This window comes from Heliangelus exortis, chromosome W, assembly GCF_036169615.1.
Source record: "Heliangelus exortis chromosome W, bHelExo1.hap1, whole genome shotgun sequence".
Classification (NCBI taxonomy): Eukaryota; Metazoa; Chordata; class Aves; order Apodiformes; family Trochilidae; genus Heliangelus; species Heliangelus exortis.
The window spans coordinates 5,919,125-5,941,905 of NC_092453.1; the positions used below are offsets into that span (position 1 = coordinate 5,919,125).

General features: G+C 48.3%; 3 protein-coding genes across 4 annotated transcripts in view; all 3 read right to left on the reverse strand.

Moving 5' to 3' along the window:
• LOC139789167 (olfactory receptor 14J1-like) overlaps window positions 1-14,151 on the reverse strand; it is a 35,470-nt gene extending 21,319 nt beyond the window's left edge. The window contains exon 1 of the mRNA XM_071729686.1: window positions 13,498-14,151. Within this exon, the coding sequence (XP_071585787.1) occupies window positions 13,498-14,151 (654 nt within the window). The remainder of the gene's footprint in view (window positions 1-13,497) is intronic.
• LOC139789283 (zinc finger protein 501-like) overlaps window positions 1-22,781 on the reverse strand; it is a 508,475-nt gene that overhangs the window by 177,437 nt on the left and 308,257 nt on the right. Inside the window, exon 3 of one of the 2 annotated variants that reach the window (XR_011723121.1) lies at window positions 10,545-10,708. The exons of the other annotated variant lie outside the window; for it this stretch is intronic. The gene's annotated coding sequence lies outside the window, so the exon portion shown is untranslated. Of the gene's footprint in view, window positions 1-10,544; window positions 10,709-22,781 lie in introns of those variants that run through there. 2 annotated transcript variants of the gene reach the window in all.
• Window positions 1-22,781, reverse strand: part of LOC139789149 (olfactory receptor 5P76-like) — a 428,065-nt gene that overhangs the window by 169,215 nt on the left and 236,069 nt on the right.

Here is a 22,781-nt window from a genome sequence, read left to right on the forward strand (position 1 = left end):
CATACTTTACCACCCAACAACTCAACTTCTTCAGGTTCCGATGTGCATGAGCGGCAGCTGCTCCCGCAAAAAATAGAAGTAACAATCACCTGCCATTTGGACCAAAGGTTAACATCATCATCACAGCCCTGCGCTAGTATTTGGGCCAGGCCTCGCTTCTACCGCACACGATGGGTACTGTTCGGGTGTGCGTGAGGCATAGCTAAGCTCAGTTGACCAATGGTGCAAGGCCCTCCAACGGGACGGGATGGTATACCTGACCATGCCCGATCTCTGCAAATTAAAAAGTACCCTGATGGTAATTTCCTAGGAAGCTGTGTCCCAGGCAATGGGTTAGTAGCACCACGGAGGGTGTAGTTGCACCATTGGCTGAAATTGCCCATTGGGAAAACATTGGTAGTAACGCATTGTCTCCCCATGACTTCTGTGCAATCAGTGGACAAGCTACTCATCCAGAGACAATAAGTGGCATTTAGAGAGTCTACAAGGCTTAATTCTTGGTGATCGGGCCCAACAGGCAGATGACTAACCCAAGTGTCGTAGTCACTTAAGCACGCAACTAGACTGGCCTTGGTGGAACATAGACTCTCGGTGTGGAATTGCGCTTGTGTGTGGTTCATTGCTGCTTGAAACATTGGCCACGTCTCTTCAGAGGCTGGTACACCAACTAAATACGTAATAAAAGGCAATTGGGGTGTCGCTAGACTGGCACAAAAGGAAGTGGTGTTAAGCTGACGCGCAAGGGTAACCCAGACATTCTGTCAAGGGTCGAAGTTCAGGAAGGCAAAACAATCAAAGTTTAAAAAGACAATGAAACCTATGATGAAGTTAATACGGCAGTTTCTATCTTTGAACATGTTGAGCACTTAATACGGCTGTCTCTGCTTTTGAGCTTATGCTTTCAAATTCGGCGGAGCAGGTGCTGGCTGAGTCCGCTTGCTGGGAACCTACAAGGTACCTGCAGGGGTGGAGAGACACGTGACTTTTGCCTAAATATTTAACCGCTGCTGGTCCTTGCCATATACCCGTGGTGGGGTCCCTGTAGGTCACATACAGTGGGGCTTCTAAAGGGTCAGCTTGTTGGGCTATTGTCCCATGAATATATGCTGGCGCTAACTTTTGGTCCCCGAATATACACAGATAATTCAAGACAAATAGAGTCTTTGAATAATCGCTCCTGTGGGTCTTGTAAATCTGTGAATTTTGTCAGGTAGTCTTTTAATGTTTGATTTGCCCTCTCTACTATAGCTTGACCTGTTGGCGAGTGGGGAATGCCTGTAACGTGCCTGATTCCCCACTGTTGAAAAAATCGAGCTAACTATCGAGTATATGCCGGTTCATTGTCAGTCTTTATCTGCTCCGGCACACCCATGAAGGCGAAACAAAGGATGAGATGTCACATCACTTGCGGAGCTTTCTCACCAGACTGAGCCGTAGCCCAGATAAAATGACTATAAAGTATCAATAGTAACATGAACATGTTTAAGCCTTCCAAATTCTGGTACATGAGTGACATCCACTTGCCATCTCTCAGTTGGACCAAGACCTCGGGGATTAACTCTGAGACCGAGACCAAGTCCCTTTTGGTTACACTGTGGGCAGGCTTTTACAATGCCTCTGGCCTCATCCATGGAAATCTGGAAGTGACGATGGAGTCCTCTGGCGTTCTGGTGGAAGGTAGCATGCGCATTCCTTGCCTTAGTAAATTCGCCCATGGGTGCAGATAGTGAAACCAATCTGTCTGTTCGGGCATTTCCTTCTCCTAGGCCATCAGACCATTGGTGACTCCGAATATGAATGACAGCATAAGGTTGATCTCTCTGTTGGATGACAGTCTGCAGCTGACGAAATAAGTCATTTAATCGCCGGTTTGCGACGTCTTTGAGATATGCGTCCTCAGTTCGCTGCACAACTCCCACAGCATATAGGGAATCTGAGAAAACATTAAAATGTACATTCAGCCAGCGTGAAAAGGTGTAAACAATGGCTGCCAACTCTAGAGTCTGTAGGGTATCGTCCTCTTGTGAGGACAGGAGTTCATGGCACCATTCCTCTTTATCTTGCCAAGTCACTGCAGCTCGTTGTGAACGTTTTCCTGCATCGGTAAAAACCGTTAGTGCATCTCGAAGGGGTTCCTCAGATCGTTTTGGAACAGGAATCCATTCATGCAGGGACATCCACTTTAACACAGTAGATCGCAACGGAGAGAGATCAATGGCTTGCGGTGCTTCTAGGAGACTTGACTGTAGGTCTGGAGAGTGCTGCAAATACCGGTCCAACTCTCCTTGCTTCATTGGAAGATAAATTGTGCTAGGTTCATCTCCAGTAATTTGTATAATACGGGTTCGGCCTTTACAAATTAGAAGGGCCAATACCTCAACCTTTGTTTGGATTGTAGTTTCTGGCTGTAATGGTCCGAAAATCCATTCTAACACACGGATATCAGCAGACCTAGTCCCCCCCTTTTTCTTTTTGGACTGCGTGAGAGCTCAGAGTAAGTGTTGTTTACCTATAAGGATGGTTAAGTCTATGGGTAAGTTTACATCATGGCGATCTACGGAGCGCTGAGATATTGTCAGGCCAATTTCAGTTATGGCCTGTTGTTGAGCTGTTGAAAGGGTAACAGGGGAGGCAGGATCGATGCCTTTAAGAAATGGTCGTAACTGTTCTAGATGATCGTTTGTTATACCGATCACAGGGCGTAACCATTGAACATCACCTAGGAATTGTTGTACATCATGTAAGGTATTAAGAGTCAAATGGAGAGCAGCTTTTTGAGGTCTAACTTGTGACTCAGTAATATGCCATCCTAGGTACTTCCATGGTGGTGTACGTTGTATCTTTTCAGGTGCTATTTGGAGTCCCTGGTGACTTAGCTGTTGTGCTAAAAAGTGCTCTTGCTGCTCAGTAAACGGGTCTTGCTGTGCTATTAGGATGTCATCCATGTAATGATAAATTAAGGCATCTGGCCATGCTTGCCGTACTGGCAATAATGCTGCATCTACAAACAGTTGACACAAAGTTGGGCTGTTTTCCATGCCCTGTGGGAGCACTGCGCACTCAAATCGTGAAGCAGGGGCTTCTCTGTTGAGGGCTGGGAGTGTAAATGCAAATTGCTTTGTGTCTTGTAGGTGTATGTATATGATAAAGAAGCAGTCTTTTAGGTCTACTATAAGTAGATGCCAACGCTCTGGAAGCATCGCAGGGTTAGGCGTTCTGGGCTGAAAAGCTCCCATTGCTTCCATCTGGGAATTAACTGCACGTAAATCATGTAATAAACGGTACCTGCCAGATTTCTTTTTAATTACAAAGATTGGAGTATTCCAAGGGCTAATTGATGGCTGTATGTGCCCTTGCTCTAGCTGTTCTTGTACTAAGATGTGTGCTTGTCTGAGGCTTTCTCGCTTCAGCGGCCACTGCTCGATCCATTTTGGCTGCGATGATAACCATGTCAATGGGATCGGGAAAGCCCAAGGAGTGACTGCCAATAAAAATGGTCTCTTGCGATCAGGCGTGCTCCGATCTGGCTTAGTACATCTCGGCTAACGAGGGCCTGTACGTTTGTAGGCAATGGCATGATGGTGATGAATAGAATGCATGTACGGTTATCAAGGGTAAGACGAATCTTTTGTGTGCTTCGTTTTACCTGGGCTGCACCTCCTACCCCTTCAACTCCAGACATCATTGGGGCAGCTGGCCAGTGACGAGGCCACAGCTTCTCATCCATGATAGTGATGTCTGTTCCTGTGTCCAGTAATGCTGTAAGGTGACACTGGTCCTGCTGATGTTCTAATAATATTGGTGCTTTGGGGCGTTCATCCATTGGGATGCATAATAAGGCCGTTTGTCCTGTAGAGCCAAAGGCTGCTGTTCAGCGGGGAACTGTCGAAGAGACAGCTGCTGCATCAGTTAATTGTTGTGTCAGGACTAGCTGGGCAATTCGAGTTCCTTTTGGAATTACCATAGGTGGTGTCCAAGTCATAGCCACAATACAAATTTTTCTAGTATGGTCACTGTCTATTACTCCTGGCAAGACAAACAAACTCTTAAGTCCAGCAGACGACTGTCCTAATAAAAGGGGTCCACATGGTTTTTCTTGACATTTCACTGGATCGGTGATACCCGTAGGGATCTTTTGGGGCTTGATGTCACTGTGAGTCACATCTACTGCGGTTGCCAGGTCCAGCCCGAGGCTTCCACTGGTTGCTGGTTGGAGGGAGGTGGGTGGCTGGAGTTTCTGTTGAAGGGAAGTGGAAATTGGCTGGTTGTCGAAGGGAGGTAGAGATGGCTGGTTGCTGAAAGGAAGTGCGGGTGGATGATTGCTGGAGGTAGGTGGGGGTAGCTGATTGTTGGAAGGGAGTGGAAGTGGCTGGTTGCTGGAGGGGAGTGGAAGTGGCTGGTTGCTGTTGTTCGAAGGGGTCCACACTAGAGCCGCAGTTGGGGTCTTTCTGCCGTGGCTCCTCGCGCTCCTCGATCTGTTTCCCTGGTATCTGCAGACTTTGGTAGCATGAGTGTTTGTATTACAGTGTTGACACCAGACTGTGGCTTTGCGACAATGCCTTCGAAGATGTCCAGAGTGTCCACAGCGAAAACATTTGTCGGTTGATCGTTGCGGCTGTCTGGCGTCGGCAGGACGTAACGGGGCTAAGGCTGCTAAGGATTGGTGCTGGATTGTGAGAGCTTGCTGGTGGGCTTGCTGTTGGGCTAAAAAGGCTTGTTGTTGGGCTGCAAGAGCTTGCTGCTGGGCTTGCACCATACCTTTCCCTACATCTTGTATTGCCTCAATTAACATTGCCTGAGTCCCTACTGGTACTCTAGATAACCGTTCCATCATCTCCTCAATTGATTCTCCTGATGGTATGGAGGAAATTATATTTTTCGTGGGGGTATTGCTATTCTCTAGGATACACTGACGGAGCAATGTAGTTTTCATTTGATCTGGTACACAAGCCTGGTTGATGGCATCAGTGAGTTTATCTACAAAGTGTGAGAATGGCTCATCTGTGCCTTGCTTAATTGACATATAAGATGGGACAACTGGTGTAGTTCTAACTTTACACATAGCTTCCCTCACAAATCTCATGAATTCTCTTATTATATGTGGGCCTAATCTTGCTTGTGCCTCAAAATTAGCATATTGTCCACAACCCATAAGTTGATTTATTGTTATCCCATACAGGGGGTCATTTTGTTCTCTAGGAATGTCTACGAATCTGTGACATTATGTTTGCCAGTGGGCTTGCCATAACAGTAAAGCTGATTGAGTCATGATCATTCTCATAATTCCTTTTATGTCCTCGGGGAGCAACAATCCTGAGCTCCAGATATAACTTATCATTTGCTTAACTGGTTCACCATGCAACTCGCATTCATTTATGGTAGCTCTTAATTGTGTTAGCAATTTCTAATTTAAAGAGTGATACTTCAACTCCACATTTCCCTGATTAGCTTTTATATATATGATCGGGAAAACTTGTGGCAGGGTATCTAAAACTGAGGATAAATCATAATCTTTATTATTAAGGGCCTCCTCATGCATTTGTGACCAATTAATCGTTAAGGTGCGGTAATGCCATGCAGCAGGCTTTTATTTCTGAAAAGCGGCTGCTTGCGGCGGGGGGTGGGGGGGGGAGGGCTGGTCGGAGGAAGGAGAGGGAAGGGGGGGGAGGAGGAGGGGTGCTGCGGGTCGGGAACGTCCCCGTCGAATGACGTACAGCGTAGGGGTGGGGCCGAAGGCGGGGCCCAATGGAGGTCGGGACCAGCCCTGGAGCCACCCTCGCCGGATGACGCGGGACATAGGGTTTCCGGACTCTGATTCAGTCCGCTTCCGGCACTGCAAGTGGTCAGTTCCATCCTGTCCGTACATCCCGAGCCACATGGCTCAAGATGGCCGGCACAGGCCACATCAGAGGGAGGGGGGGGAGGAGGGGGTGGAGGGGGGGGGGGGGCAGCGGGTTGCGTCGGAACTTCACTGGAAATTTTGAACAAGCTGTACAAATATTTCATCTCCCGTTGGGGGACAGGGGTCGTAATCAACTCCTAATTGATGCAAATCTGGTATCAGCTGCCCTTTTAAGGTTGCCGAAGCTACAGCGGCGATTTTCTTCTCAGTAAAAAACTGATATGTGCGGCCGTATGCTACAAGCGCCGCCGGATCTTTTCTAAAATCCACATCTTTTATTGCACGTTTCTGTAAGAAACTAATAAAAAAGGTCTGGAATAGAATAGAAATAGAATAGAAACTGTAGGGCTACTTCGTTCTCTATTTTCTGCGCACTTAACTATCCCTTTATTATTTTGGTGCAGCCTTAATCCGAGCCTTTTATGGGCTTTTTGTACGAGCCTTTTGTGGGCTTTTTACAACTTTTTATGACTAAAAACCGGTAGCCCTTCCCCAGCAGCAAACGAACTCGTTCATTTTTCTTTCAGTTGCGAATCGCCTCTCTACGCCTGCGTCGAGAGGAATTTATTGCCATCCAAAACGTTGCTTTCTCGGTGCTTTTCTGGAGCCCCCGTACCCAGCCAAGTTATTTGGTTTCAGTGGTTTTACCTGCCGAGCTGCGATTGGTACTATCGATGGTTCGGTCCTCCACCAGGCGTCCCTAGTGAAGATCGGTCTTCCGCAGGATTTGCCTGTTGATTTCGAAACTTTTCAGACTTTTTCAAGGCTCTTCAGACTTTCTGATTGTTCAGGGCCTTTGCACGGTTCGGGCGCCAGTTGCGGGAGCGGCAAAGAAAATGCGTGCAACCAATATGGTTGATAAACGAACTTCTGGTTTATTGCGCAGCAACTTTCGCTTATATAGTGCTTCCATGACCACACCCCCGCCACCAACATAACTTTTTATTGGACACCCGGTGTGTTTACCTGTAGCACAGCGAATCCCTGGTGCAGGTAGCACCGGAGTATGGGCCGATCTAATTGGCCTCCCAAACATGGGGTTGGGCATAGTAAAGGGGTCGCACCTCCTATCTCTTCGAGAATATTCAGGAATATTCTCCAACATTCTCCAAGCCTCTCTAACATTCCACAACAACTTTTTCCTAATATAGATAGTTTCCTTGTGCATTTGGCAGGGTTTTTTTCGTGTCTGACAAAAATGCTGACTGCTTAGCTCATCTCTTTTCTCCCTTTGTTTTTCGTAGGTCCCATTTTTTTCATGTCTTATTTTGGGGATGCTAGCATTCTTTAGTTCCTTTATGTCAAAGTGACCTGTACCTTAGCGGATTTATTACCTCCGTTGTTTCTTCATACTAAGTTCTCTATGCTTTTGCTTAAGCCTGCATATTGAGTTTAACTCTCTAATTCCTGTATTGCTACACTATATTCGCTTTCTAGGTTTTCCTGGCTTCAAAACAACAGAGATAAGGACTGGGGAAAGAAGTGAAAGGACGTCTGCTCTGGTTGTTCAGCCTGATATGTCTCTACCATGCTTCATAAATGAAACAGGCCTATATAATGAAGGGCTGTGTTGGTGGCTTTGGGAGTTTCACTGACATCAGCCCTCCCACACTGGTTGGCCCAATGCTGGATCCAGGCCCCGGGACTGTAACTGTAACTCCAAGGTTACAGTTCTGCTGACCCTCCTCCTTGCATGTCCACAGAAAGAAACTCTATCATTTCATCATAACTGAACCCAAACCTCCAACCATCACATCACCCCCAAGTCCTTCTCTGTTTACGAGCAGCAGGTCACATGAGGTATGATGGTTCCCTCACCAGCTATGTTAGGAAGATCTGTTCCACCCACTCCAGGAATCTCCAGGACTGTTCCCTCTCTGCTGTACTTTATTTCCAGCAGACATTTGGAAAGGTGAAATTTCCCATAAGAACAAGGTCTTAGCTATTCTACGAATGCTTCATTGGCCTCGCCATCCTTGTTGGATGCTCTAGACTCTCACCATGGTATCTGCCTTGTTGCCTTTCCCTCTGATTCTTTTCCATTAGTACTCCACCAGTCCTCACCATCATTAAGCTCTGGGCAATCAAAACTCTCCCTAACACACAGGGCCACCCCACTGCCTCTCCTGCCTGGCCTATTGCTACACAAGTGGTACAAACTACTGAAGGAGGAGAATGGAGCCATTTTGCAGAGCTGGAAGCCATCCAGCTGGCTGTAGACACTGGGGAAGGAGAAAAGTGGCCAGTGCTCCATCTCTGTAATGACCCCTGGATGGTGGCAAATGCCCCATGGGGATGGGTACAGCAATGGGAACAGAGCAAGTGGCAGCTTCTGGGCTGCTTCAGCCTGGCAAGATGTTGTGTCCCATCTCTGGAACTTGGTTGTAAAAGTACATCCCATAGATACCCCCCTAGCCAAGATTTAGGCTAGTGAAGAGCACACAAAGAACCAGCAGGTGGGTCAGGTTGAAAAGGTTAGTAAGGCTCAGGTGGGTCTGGTTTTGGCCTCTGAGCCCATCAAGAAAGAGACTAAACACACAGATGGTCTTGTGATGGAGGGGTGGACCTGAGCATGGACACTCTTGCACAGGTGATCCATGAACATGAAATGTGCTGCAATCAAGTAAGAGAAGCTAATCCCTAGAAAGTACACAGAGAGAGCTGTTTGACCCTGAACAAGACATAAACCACAACCAGGTCCATATTGTTTCCCAGCAGTGGGACTGTAGAGGTATCAGCATCCCAACGATAGTCAAAATCTTCAAAAATTCAACCACTGTAGGGAACGCACAGAGAATGAGAAGATGAGGAATGATGACTCCTTATTAAAGGAGAAAAGGTAATTAACAAAAATGTCCAGGACGTGGCACCCAAAGTACAGCCATATCTCCTCCATAGGTTGCTCATGAAAGAAACTGTAAGGCCTGTAGCTGCTGACAGTCTGCAGGAGATGGCACCCGCAGGAGGGAGATGATGACCATACTGACTGCAGGTCTGGGGTCAGTTTCACACAGCACAGCACAGCCCAGTGATGCCTTTGAGCAGAGTCCTGAGCTGACAATCAGCACAAAGAGGAGCAAGGAAGGTGTGGCATCCACCAGCTCTAAGAACATCTCTGAGAGTTAACCAACCAACATGGTGACCAGCCACTGATAAACCCATACAATGAAGAATTATAACTAGTTTGTTTTAACATGCTCTGATAGACCTGTCTTTATCTCAGCCCTTTGTGCCCTATATTTAGCACCAAAAATGACTGTGGTGGTTTAATCCCAGACAGACACGAAGCACCACACAGCCACTTACTCACCTTCCCCTAAAACAGTGGGCTGGAAAAAACGATAAGATTAATGGACTGCAATAAAAATAGTTTATTTAATGAAGTAACACATAATTATATATTAATGTTATTATTGATTCTAACATAAATGTGAATAATTACCTGACTAAAAATTTGAATTATTGGGAAAATTTATCTGCTTTATATTTCTTGGCTTACAAAGAGGAAAACTCCGGCTGTGCCTGAGTGCAGCAGTACTCTAAGAGAGATGGCTTGGGAGCTGGTGCAAAAGAGCTGTAACACCCAGCTGCAGCCTGCAGGGGAGAAGTGTTATGGGAGGATAAGACAAACAGGTCCTAGAAGGCATAGGGACAATTTGGTACCACCACCTTGTCACCACCACTTGTAACCTCTGGCTGACAGCTGGCACTTGTTCAGCACCTCCACCTGGCACTGTGTTGCTGCTCCCCCACCCCTGTGATGCCCCCAGAGCAGTGCTGGTGGGACAGTCTGACCTTTTATTGGTCTCAGCTGGAGACTCTTTTCATTTGGATTCCCTATCCCCCACCTCCCCCTTTCCCCTCTTCACTCTCAGAGCCCCCCGGCAAACCCAGGGCGGCGGGGCCAGGGCCGGGGGGAGGCATGGAGGGCACGGCTGGCACCTGTGAGGCAGTGGCAGTGGGTGTCCCCCCCTTTTTGTGTTGAGTTTTCTTCCGAAGCCAGGACATTCTGTCCATGCTGGGTGATGCCAAGAACGACCATTCCCTTTCTTAGGGGGAAATGCAATGTGCAGCCTGCAGGGCATTCTTGATGGCAGTGCAGAAAGCAGCTGCCGTAGGAAAGAGAGGCTGCTGCGGGCTTTTGGAAAGGGACACTTGTCATGCATTGCTCCTCCTGCCCCTAAGGGAAGGTGTCCTGCAGGCAGGGCAGGAACGGGCTCGCTGCCGCTGCCCCCATCCCCTCATTGTGTGACAGGACAATCGCTGCCAGCGCTCGGGGCTCCCCGCAGAGACCCCGATGATGCTGGTGCCATGCGGGGTGGGTGGGTGGGGATGAAGTGGCAGTGTGGGGACAGGAGTGAGCTGAACGAGCAGAAGCTGCTGGATGGAGGGTACAAGTGGTGGCATTGACAAAGTGGTGGTGAAAAAGTAGTGGTTAGAAGGCGGTGGAGGCAATTTATCCCAGACCCTTCCCAGGGAGCCAATGAGAGCAATGTTGTGTTTGGGGACGTGAGGAGCAATGTTCTACATGCAGTGCTGGATCTCAAAGGCTTCTCCTCACTGTAGAGGCCTCTTGCAGAGACACTCTGCACCAATACCAGTTGAATACACATTTCTAAACTGAAAACCAGTAAAATAGAACTTTTCAATAATTTTTATTATATGCTCTTTTTTGTCTTCCGACACACTGGAACCTCTCCAATTAGCTTTGTGAGTCTTGAACACTAAAAACACCACACTCATTTCATCTCAGTACTGTCATGAGCCCCCTGGTGCCAGTGGAACTGAGTCCATGATCCTCAGGTACTGAAAAGAGACTGAAAAAAAAAATGTCTTTAGAAGTTAAAGCCAAAACAAAAACACAAATTATCTTGAAGTATTCGTTGGCCTCTTTGGGTACCATTACTGACAAAGCCTCCCCAGAAACTTTTTAGAGAAGGTCACTGGAGGCCATGATTGCAGGGAGGCAAAGGTTCTGTAAAGGTGGCTCTGAAACCAATGATATTTATTTATTTATTTATTTATGTATCTATTTATTTATTTATTTTATGTCTCAGTCAGGCCAAACTCTGAACCCCAGGCAAAAGGAAATCAGAGCCCATCCCTCACTTAGGGTCAGGACTCTTCCTAAGAGCAGTGAGGTGTGAAGATGAGCAATAAAAACTGTAGGAAAAATGCACAACACCTCCCAACTACCCCAAAAAGGGGTGAGGAACATACCAAGCACAGAGCCTCAGTGCCAACTTCTGCCTGGTGGTGGTGATACAGTGACCATTTCTAAAGTCACCTTTCCAGACACAGACTGTCCAGACAAAAGCCATTCCCATTCCTCTCCAGTTGTCCCCTTCTCCTACTCTTTGTTCATTCAGATGCCTCTCCCCTGGGTGCTGCTTTGAGCAGCAGGTTGTTCAAAGCTCGCCTGTCTTTCAGCAGCCTGACTGTCTCTTTAGCCACCTCTGTCATGAGGATCACATCTCTCTTTTCCCATCTGTCTCTCTAAACCATTTCTCCGCAGATTCTTCTTCACTTTCTCTGTTTGACTTTTCTTGCCTTGCACAAAGGAAAACTCCTGCTGTGCCCATGTACAGTCAGTTCTCTAAGAAGAGCAGGTGGGAGGTGGTGCAGTGGAGCTGTAACCTCCAGCTGCAGAGAGGAGAGTAGAAGCCTGATGCAAGGACCAGGGATGGAAGTCCAGGTGGGACAAGAAAGGAATCTTGGGGCTGGGGAGGTGAGAAGTAAAGTTGCCCACACTGTGTCAGACCTCAGGGAACTTTTATCACCTCTTCCCTAAAAAGAAAATCATGAGATAATCTGTTAAAATATATTAAAAAAAAAAAAAAAATCAAAAACCCCAGAAGTACCACAAACTGTTTTCATTAATCACAGTATGAAATATTTCTCCTTACCTACAGTGGGAAAACCTCTCCAATTAGCTGTACAAATCTTGAAGATGTGAAAAATATCCCATGGAGAGCCATTGCCCTTTAGTGCTCTCTGTATTCCAATGAGCCCCAGGGTGTGTTTGGTGCTGAGTCCATGATCCTCAGATTCTGAGAGATGAATGAAGAAACTGCTCCAGAAGTCAGAATGGAACCTGAAAGTACCTTGAAGCATTGATTGGCCCCACTGAGGGCCATTGCTGCCAGAGCCTCCCCATGGCCTTGTTAGAGCAGAGTCAAATGCTCTGTAAAGGTGGCTCTAAAGCCATGAGTTTTATTTTTTATTATTTTTATGAAGCAGTGAGGTCACTCTCTGAACCCCAGGCAACAGGAAGGCAGAGCTCATCCCTCACTTGTGGGTAAGGATTCTTCCTGGGCACAGTGGGGTGAGAAGATCAATAATGTCAGAAAATGAACAGCACCTCCCAGCTATGCCAAGATGGGATGAGGAGCAAACCAAGTTCAAAGCTTCAAGAAAGAGTTTTTCCTGGTGTTGGTGGTGATACAGTGACCATTTCTAAAGTCACCTTTCCAGACACAGACTGTCCAGACAAAGGGACAGGATGGAGAGGTGGGTCCATGTAAGCTTCATGAGTTTCAAGAAGGAAAAGCACAAGGTTCTGCACCTCGGTTGGGGCAATCCCCAGCACAAACACAGGTTGCACAGAGCATGGATTGAGATCAGCACCGAGGAGGAAGAGGAGGACTTGGAGGTGCTGGTTGATGAGAAGCTCAGCACCAGCTGGCAAGGTGTGCTGGCAGCCCAGGAAGCCAAGCATGTCCTAAGCTACACAAAAAGCAGTGTGGCCAGCAGGTCAGGGGAGGAGATTCTGCTCTTCTGCTCCACTCTGGTGAGACACCACTGCAATGTTGGGTCCAGTTCTGGAGCCCCAAGCACAAAAAGGACCTGGAGCTGTTAGAACAAGTCCAGAGGAGGCCACAAAGATGATCAGAGGGCTGATCATCAGGAGGTCCATAGGACAACCTAATCAGGTCTAATCAGGGATGGCTTTGGAATAAGGGAAGGTTGCTCAGGCCTTTATTAATTTTGGTCTTGAAAAGCTGCAGGGATGGAGATGACACAAGCTCTTTGGTAGATGTGCTGGAGTGTCTTGATGAGCAGCAAGTTTTTGAGTTTTCCTCCCTTTTTTCAGATGGTGCCCCTTGGTTCCCACCCTCCCATCATGAACAACCAAGGACATGTCTCCATTTCTTTCTGATACCAGAAGAGTTATCACAGAATCATAGACTATTCAGAGTTTGAAGGGACCCATCAGGATGATCAAGTCTGCCTCTGTCCTGAGAAGGGTACCCCCAGGATCACACCGTGAGCCTGAGAGAAGTAACTGATGGATCCTTTATTTGTTAAAATGCTCAGAGAACATAGATAGTATTTAAAAAAACTTTCCAGAAGCCTTTGTTTAACACCAGAAATGAAGATACAGATCTGGAAATAGTATGAACAATGAGATTTCTTTGTGCACATCATTATGATATGTAAAAGAAAGAAAACACATCTGACATGAGCAGTTCCATAAAGAAGGCTGAATATGTTAGAAGAATTCATTAATGGCATGAAATACATTATCATTTACATGCATGATAAATTGAGCATTTTATCACTTGAGAAAAAAATCCTGTTGTGAGTTTCCAAACGGCATACTTGAGCTCCTGGTTCGTCATACTGTAGATGAGGAAGTTCACTGCTGGAGGAACCACTGAGTAAAGAAATGACACCACCAAGTCTAGGGATGGGGATGAGATGGAGGGGGGCTTCAGGTAGACAAAGATGCCAGTGCTGATGAAGAGGGAGACCATGGCCAAGTGAGGGAAGCACGTGGAAAAGGCTTTGTGCCTTCCCTGCTCAGAGGGGATCCTCAGCACAGCCCTGAAGATCTCCACATAGGACACCACTGTGAAAAAAAACCACACAAATCCTAAACAGCAACCCAAAAAACCAATCCAGATTTCCCTGAGGTAGGAGTGTGGGCAGGAGAGCTTGAGGATCTGGGGAATTTCACAGAAGAACTGATCCAGGGCATTTCCCTGGCAGAGCAGAAGAGAAAATGTATTGGCTGTGTGCAGCAGAGAAGTGAGAAACCCAGTGCCCCAGGCAGCTGCTGCCATGTGGACACAAGCTCTGCTGCCCAGGAGGGTCCCGTAGTGCAGGGGTTTGCAGATGGCCACGTACCGGTCGTAAGACATGATGGTCAGGAGTGAAAACTCTGCTGCAATGAAAAAGACAAAGAAGAGCTGTGCAGCACATGCCTTGTAGGAGATGTCCGTATTGTCCCAGAGTGAATTGTCCATGGCTTTGGGCAGAGTGGTGGAGATGGATCCCAGGTCGAGGAGGAAGAAGTACATGGGGGTGTGGAGGTGGTGTTCACAGGCGATGGTGGTGATGATGAGGCCGTTGCCCAGGAGGGCAGCAAGGTAGATGCCCAGGAAGAGCCAGAAGTGCAAGAGCTGCAGCTCCCGCCTGTCTGCAAATGCCAGGAGGAGGAAATGGCTGATGGAGCTGCTGTTGGACATCTCCTGCTTCTGGGCATAGTGTTCTGTAATAGGAGGAAAAGGGATAAGTAAGTCAGGTTAAGTTTTTCTTAGCAAAATCCATTGAGTTTTTCTCAAAAATGACCAAATCATCCCAATCTTTACATGCAGGATTTTGGCAGTTTGGATGCTTTTCTTCCATTGACACAGCAGCAGGACAGAACCTGCAGTATTGGTGTCTGAGCTGAACCCGAATCCTCACTCATCAGCCCAGAAAAAAGAAGGGGAAGAACAAGGGCAGCAGCAGCAGGGGCAAGAGGGGAACCTCCCAAAGTTCGGCTGCCGAGAGAGTCAGGACAGGAAGAAACCCGGAGAGACTCCAGCATTTCTCCTCTCTGGTGGGGGGGCTGCTGGAAGGATCCTCAGAATTCAGTGCCCATGCTCTGAAGGGCTGGGGGACTGTGCTTTGTGACAGAGAGCAGGGTTTAGCTCTAGAGAGGGCAGCAGCTCTGCAGGGGATGGCTGGGAGGTGCAGGAATCCCCCCTGCCATCATCTTCCAGGCAGCAGCTCCCTCTCCATCCCTGCCCATCTCTGCTGCCTGCAGCTCTTTCTCTGTCCCCAGCTCTTCTCCCTTTCAGTGCTCACAGCCCCCATCCCACCTTCTGAGTGCTCAGCTCTGCCTTGCAGACCCCTCCTGGCAGCAGCAGGACCTGTCCAGGGGCATCTCTGAGTTTGCAGGATATCTGGAGCAGCTCAGACAAGGGCTGAGGAGAACTGGGGTCTGTGTGCCTTCTGCAGAGTGCAGGAAGAGCTTTCCATGTCACCAGAGACAAGTGGAAGCAGAGCCTGAGGAGAGCCCAGAGTGAAACAGGAAAGCCCTGCTCTGCCCTGAAGGGACTCCTGAAAAGTCCTCTCAGGAATATTCTGGGCATCAGCTGGAGCTGTGAGCAGCCCTGAGCAATTCATCCCTCTCACCAGCACCAGGAACCTGCCCTGTGCTCCCTGTCTCCTGCCAGCCACAGCTTCTGCCAGCAGCAGGGAGCTCCCCGGGCAGGCTGAGAGCTGCCCCTGGCAGGCAGGCAGCAGAGTCCCTGTCCCAGCACACATGCCCTGGGCTGCAGGACCCTGCTCTGAAGGACAGCTCGTGGCACCCCTGCCTGCACACACACTCTCACGCCTCTTCACAATTCCCCTTCCACCTCCAGCCCCTTCCCCCCTTACAGCTCCCAGCAGCTCCGGCTCTGCAGCTTTAGGAGATGCCTCCAGGAACTGCACCAGCTTCACTGTCCTGCACCAGGCACTCACCATGTCAGAAGCTGGGAAGGTTCTCCTCCACTCAGCTGGCACTCATCCCCTCCATCTTCACCCCCTTGAAGTTCTCTCTGCCTTGCTCATCTCCCCCAGATACCCTGGCAGTGCCCTCAGCCCTGCTGCTCTCTGCAGAGGAGCTCCTCCTGCCCAGAGCTGTCTCTCTGCAGCACTGCCCACTTGCCAGCAGCTCCCTCCATCCCAGGAGCCCAGCTCACAGCTGTCAGGAGCCCTCTGGGGGGTTGATGCTGAGCCTATGACAATTGCTCAAGAGGCAAGGAGAGAAAGCTGCAGAAGCTTCTTTCTCAAAAAAAAAAAATCCAAGGCAGAGTCCAAGTCCAAAGTTTCCAAAGTTTGTTGCCGTGTGCCTGGGTCCCCCTGAGGGACAGCCCTGAGAAAGCATCCCCTGCAGGGTGTGGGGGGAGCAGGAACCATCTCTGCCAAGTGTGCCTTCAGCTTTTCCACAGCTTTTCCCTCTCTCATCTCCAGCACAGTCTGTCCTGGGCTGTCCCATCCCCTGTGCCTCTTGCCCTGCAGGTTCTGCTCCTTCACCCGCCTGCCCCACCTTGCTGTCCCCTTCCTCTCCTGACATCTCTGTGTCCTCCCTGCCTCTGCCTTGGCACACAGAGCCTTGGGCTGATCCAGGCTCCTTCTGGGGGATGTGGTGTTCCCCAGCATGGCCCTTGCAGTGACATTTCTTTCTTCTGCTCTCCACTCCAGGCATTCTCAGCTGCACTTTTGGGCCATTCTTTCTTGCCCAAGCTGTTTCCCACTGTGAAGAAAAGCTCCACCATGCCCAAACCCACCCTTCAGGCACACCGAGGGTCCCTCTCTACTTCACACAGTCTCTAAACCACTGAGCCTTGACTCATCAACCTCTGCAGACCAGCCATGACCTTGTGGCCTGGAAGGTTTGTTGTGATATAGCCAATGCCACAGAGGAGAAGTAAGGAGGGGAAGGAGAAAATTTGTGCTTAGACTGAGGGTATTCCACATCTCTGCAATGGTAGAGTAGCTCCTAATAATGAGTAGGAAAGGAAAAGGCTGTCTTACAGAATATTCAGTACTCTGAGTGTGCAAACACAAATAAGGTTCTCAGGAGCAGCCAGTATTGATTTACTAAGGAAAAATGTTGCTTGACTAACCTGATATCTTTCTACAAAGGGATGACCAAATGGGTAGTCTGGAGGGCCAATGGTGTCCTGGGTGCATCAGCAAAATTGATCTAGCAGATCTAGGTTGGTTTTCCTACCCCTCTACTCTGCCCTGGTGAGACCACACCTGGAATACTGGATGCTATTTTGGGTTCCCCAGTTCTAGTGGGACAGGGATCTGCTGGAGAGAGGCACAGGGAGAGATAGGAGATGATTAAGGAACATAAGCATCTCTCCTATGAAGAAAGACTGAGAGAATTTGATCTGCTTACCCTTGAGAAAAGAAGACTGAGAGGATTTTATGAGTGTTTATAAATTTCTGAGGGGGTGGGTGTCAAAAGAAAGGGGCCAATCTCTTTTCAGTGGAACAATGGGTTTAAGCTACAACATAGGAAGTTCCACCTCAACATGAGGAGAAACTTCTTGACTGTGAGGTTGTGGGAGCACTGGAACAGGCTGCCCAGAGAGGTTGTGGAGTCTCCTTTTCTGGAGACTTTCAACACATCCCTGGCTGTGTTCCTGTGTGGCCTGCCCTAGGTAATCCTGCTTTGGCAGCGGGGTTGGACTAGATGTTCTCTAGAGGTCCCTTCCAACCCCTAACATTCTATGATTCTATGGTTCTATGACCTCAGTCGCTGGGACAGTGATGGGGTCCAGCCTGCTCCAGGCAGGTGAAGGACAAAGAGGGGATTGCTAAAGAGAGGGGGCAGGGGACAGAAAGGCATGGGTATGATCACTACCCTACTTCTGCTGGCCATGCTATTTCTGATACAAGCCAGGATGTTGGTGGCCTTCTTGACCACCTGGGAACACAGCTGGCTGATACTCAGCTGTCTGTCCACCAGCTCTGACTGAGGCTGATGCTGTGGATGGGATTAAGAAGTGAGTTCCATGAGGACAGGGGTAGGGTTCGCTTCAGCTGAGTGGGAGTTGTTCCTACCCATGCATGCAGGGGGTTGGAACTAGATGATCTTTAACTCTTCCAACACAACCCATTCCATGATTCCATTGTTCTGTGACACAGTCCAAGCCAGTTCCAGGCCTGGGCATCTCCACAGGCACCACCAGGGCTTTGTGATGCAGGGCCTGGTGCCTGGACACCATTGTCATGGGGGTCTCTGCAGTGACCCTGGGGGTTTATAAGGTCTGTGGAGACCTGGGGTGCCCATATCTGGGAGAGCACCTCCCTCAGGAGTCAGCAGTTGCCCTGTGTGACCATGGAGTGTTTGTGGCAGAAAATGCCCAAGATGTCCATGGAGAGGGAGGTGGAAGCCTCCTCCCAGCCCTCCACAAGACCCCAAGGTCAGTGAATGAAGGAAGGGCCAGAACAGAAGTTCTCCTGCAGGCTGTGGGGAGAGGGCAGCTGTCCCCTGCAGCCCATGGAGGAGCATGGAGGGGCAGATGTGGATCTGCAGCCCTTAAGGACCCCACACCAAGGTGAAACATGAAAAAATTTAGAAAAAAATCACATTTGAGAAACTTGAGCATGGCTGGGGAAAAGGGGCAGGAACTTGAGATGGCTTTCGTCTCTCTGTGTCTAGATTTCTAGTGAGTTCCATGGGGACAGGGACAGGGTTGGCTTCAGTTGGGTGGGAGGTGTCCCTACCCATGCATGCAGGGGGTTGGAACAAGATGATCTTGTCCCCTTCCAAGCCAACCCATTCCATGATTCCATGTTTCTGTGACATGGTCCCAGACAGTTCTAGACCTGGGCTCTTGACAGCACCACCAGGGCTTTCTGATGGGGTAGGTGCAGTTTCTCAGCTGTTCCCTTTACAGCTGAGACCCAGGCCCGATGAGGAGCCATGACAGCATCTTCATATTCTCGTGCTGTTTTAATCCCATCACCCACAGTTGGTTCCATTTCTCCAGGAACCTATAACATTACTGATAGTGTATGGTTAAATGGGGATGGTGCAGCATGCACAAACCTTTGCCTCACAGGCTTAGGGCATGGCATGTGAGAAGGATCTACAGTCTTATCATCTGTATAGATCACATCTTGTACAGATAATTCTTTCAGATACCTGAGAGCTTTTCCATATGTGGCTGCTTTGACCTGTGGGCAGTCTATTTCCTCTTTATAGGGATATTACTGCTGTGTATGAAATGTGTATCCTATGTGTATCTCCTAGGTGTGTGAAAAAACACTGTACCATGTACCACACTGTAGAAGACCATATCACAACTATGGTTTGTAAGCAGCTCTTACTAAGAATGAACCACAGAGCAACACTAATCCCAGATAAAAAGCCACAGATCACATACCCTGAATACCAAAGGTACAGCAGGTTTGGTTTGATTTCCAACCCTGTGAAATTTCCAAAGAAAATAGTTTGATTCCCACTCAGCGAAGCCATCTGGGTATCCTCCCACTGAAGTCAAAATTCAAACTATTCATATAAATTTGTTAAAATTTCAACTGGGCTTTAAATAATAATTTTAATATCCACATTGGGCACCAATTAATCTGTCAGGGTTTAACACTGGGCCGGCTATTCACATAATGACAGAAACTCTGTATTAATGCCCCTCCCCACCCTGATAAAGAAAGGAGAGAGAATAAGGAAGAGAGACTTATGGGTTGGAAACTAAACTACACAGCTTTAATAAAACAATAATGATAACAAGGAAAAATTACTAAATATATACAAATATATAGAAAAATGGTACTGTGTTCTTCCCCCATCACCCTCAATAACTCTCATGTCAAAACCAAGGCTTCAGAGAAGCCCTGGGAAAGTCCAGGCTGGACTCCTGGGGTCAGCAGGCCTGGTTTAATCCCAGATCAGTTGTAGTGGTGATTGTGGGGTGATCATTGCCATCTTGAGTTCCTCTCTCCTTGTCCTTCAGCTTAAAGCCTTTTTAAAGCAGTTTAAAGAAGGAGCTGCAGGCATGGACAGTGTAGGGCAGCCTGCAGGAGAGGTGGCCAAGAGCTCTGGAAGGCTGAAAGGCCCAACAGGACCAAGGGCTTCGTCACCTCAGACATGGCAGCTACCTCAACCACCAAAGTCTACCAGGAGTCATTTTGTATTGAAGCTCTGGATTTACTTTCCCCTTCTTTGGGAGGTCAGGATGTGTCAGAATTTTTCTTTATTATTCATTTTCATACTCTACTCTCCCCAGGAAGAGTCCTGACCCACAAGTGAGGGATGGGCTCTGCCTTCCCATTTCCTGGGGTTCAGAGTTTGGTCTGACTGATCCATAAAATAAATAAATAAATACATAAACAAACAAATAAATAAATATCTCTGGCTTCAGAGCCACATTTACAGAATATTTGCCTCCCTGCAATCATGGCCTCCAGTGACCTTCTCTAACAAGTCTCTGGGGAGGCTTTGTCAGTAACGGGACCCAATGGAACCAATCAATACTTCATGATAATTTTGTTTTTTGTTTTGGCTTTAACTTCTCAATACGTTTTTTTTTCACCCTCCTTTCAGTACCAGAGGATCATGGGCTCAGTCCCACTGGCAGCATCGGGCCCAGTACAGTATTGCCCAGCCACGTGTCACCATGTGATGTTTTTTCTGTTCAAGACTTGCACAGCTACATGGAAAGGTTAGAGTGTGAAGGAATATTAAAAAGAGAATCAAATAAAACTTTTTGAAAAGCTATATTTTACTGGTTTTCTGTTTAGAAATTTATATTCAGTTTTTATTGGTGCAGAGTGTCTCTGCAAGAGGCCTCTACAGTGAGGAGAAGCCTTTGAGATCCAGCACTGCATGTAGAACATTGCTCCTCACGTCCCCAAACACAACATTGCTCTCATTGGCTCCCTGGGAAGGGTCTGGGATAAATTGCCTCCACCACCTTCTAACCACTACTTTTTCACCACCACTTTGTCAATGCCACCACTTGTACCCTCCATCCAGCAGCTTCTGCTCGTTCAGCTCACTCCTGTCCCCACGCTGCCACTTCATCCCCACCCACCCACCCCGCATGGCACCAGCATCATCGGGGGCTCTGCGGGGAGCCCCGAGCGCTGGCAGCGATTGTCCTGTCACACAATGAGGGGATGGGGGCAGCGGCAGTGAGCCCGTTCCTGCCCTTCCTGCAGGACACCTTCCCTTAGGGGCAGGAGGAGCAATGCATGACAAGTGTCCCTTTCCAAAAGCCCGCAGCAGCCTCTCTTTCCTACGGCAGCTGCTTTCTGCACTGTCATCAAGAACACCCTGCAGGCTGAACATTGCATTTCCCCCTAAGAAAGGGAATGGTCGTTCTTGGCATCACCCAGCATGGACAGAACGTCCTGGCTTCGGAAGAAAACTCAACACAAAAAGGGGGGACACCCACTCCCACTGCCTCACGGGTGCCAGCCGTGCCCTCCATGCCTCCCCCCGGCCCTGGCCCTACCGTGCTGTGTTTGCCTGGGGGCTCTGAGAGTGAAGAGGGGAAAGGAAAGGGGGAGGTGGGGGACAGGGAATCCAAATGAAGAGTCTCCAGCTGAGGCCAATAACAGATCAGGCTTTTTCACCAGGCAGTGATCTAGGGGAATCAGAGGGGGGGATTTGGTAGCACAGTGCCAGGTGGAGGTGCTGAACAAGTGCCAGCTGCCAGCCAGAGGTTACAAGTGCTGGTGACAAGGTGGTAGTGACAAGGTGACAGTGGCAAGGTGGTGCTGGCAAATTGTCCCTTTCCCCCAGGGGAATTTTGTGCCTTTTCCTCCCCTTAGAATCCTCCCCTGAAGGCTACAGCTGGATATTACAGTCCCTTTTCACCAGCTCCCAATCCCTCTGCCTTATAGAACTGCTGCACTCAGGAGTTTCCCTCTTATCATAGAATCATAGAATTGGCTGGGTTGGAAGGGACCTCAGAGATCATCAAGTCCAACCCTTGATCCACTACCGCTGCAGTTACCAGACCATGGTGCTGAGTGCCACATCCAGTCTCTTTTTAAATATCTCCAGGGACGGAGAATCCACTACTTCCCGGGGCAGCCCATTCCAATGCTTGATCACCCTCTCAGTAAAGAAATTCTTTCTAATGTCCAACCTAAACCTCCCCCAGCACACCTTAAGACCATGCCCTCTTGTCTTGCTGAGAGTTGCCTGGGAAAAGAGACCAACCCCCACCTGGCTACAACCTCCTTTCAGGTAGTTGTAGAGAGTGATGAGGTGTCCTCTGAGGAGAGGAGAGTGTGCAAACAGTGAAAAGTAAAGCAGATAAAGTTTCCTACACTCTGTACCATCTGCTGGGTATAAGCTGCCTCTAATGAGGTTACTTTTCTACAGGGGATAATCTGATGAGAAAGTGTTTTGGTAGCTACAAAAAGAAAGATATGTTTGTTTTTTTGGGTTTTTTTAATGTTAGCATTATACCTAGTATTAGTAAAAACAATTAAGTCTATTTTTCTTCAGTCATTAAAGTCTTTGTATTTCATTGTATTATTTTTATTTTTTCCTCTTTTTCTTTCCTCCACCTGAATTCTGTTGGAGAAGTGGGTTTGCTGCATGGTGCTCAGTGCCTGGTTCAACCACAACAGTCTTCATTTGGGCCCAATGTGGGGCACAAAGGGCCTGAGATTATGACAGATCTGATCAGAGTGTGTTAAATTAGTTATAATTCTAAACTGTATGTGTTTAAGAGTTGATTGTCGCCATATTTGTGGGTGGTTTTGCTTTGTTTTTTTTGTTTTTTCACCTCTCCTCCTCAGTAAACTAAGTTAGGGGAAGAGACCAGGAAGAATTGAGACAGAGATCTGATTGCAGTGTGTTACAATATATTTGCTGTAACCATCCATTGTGGTTTTTTTAGTCACTGGTCACCATGTTGGTTTGTTTGGTCTCTGAGCTGTTCTTAGAGCTGTGGGATGTCACACCTTCATTGCTCCTGGTTGTGCTGACAGCTCTGGAGCCTGCTCAGGGACATCATTGGGCTGTGCTGTGTGGCACTGATGGTGACACCGACCCAGGACCTGCAGCCATCATGGCTGCCATCTCCCTACTTCAGGTGCCACCTCCTGCAGACTGTGAACAATTACAGTC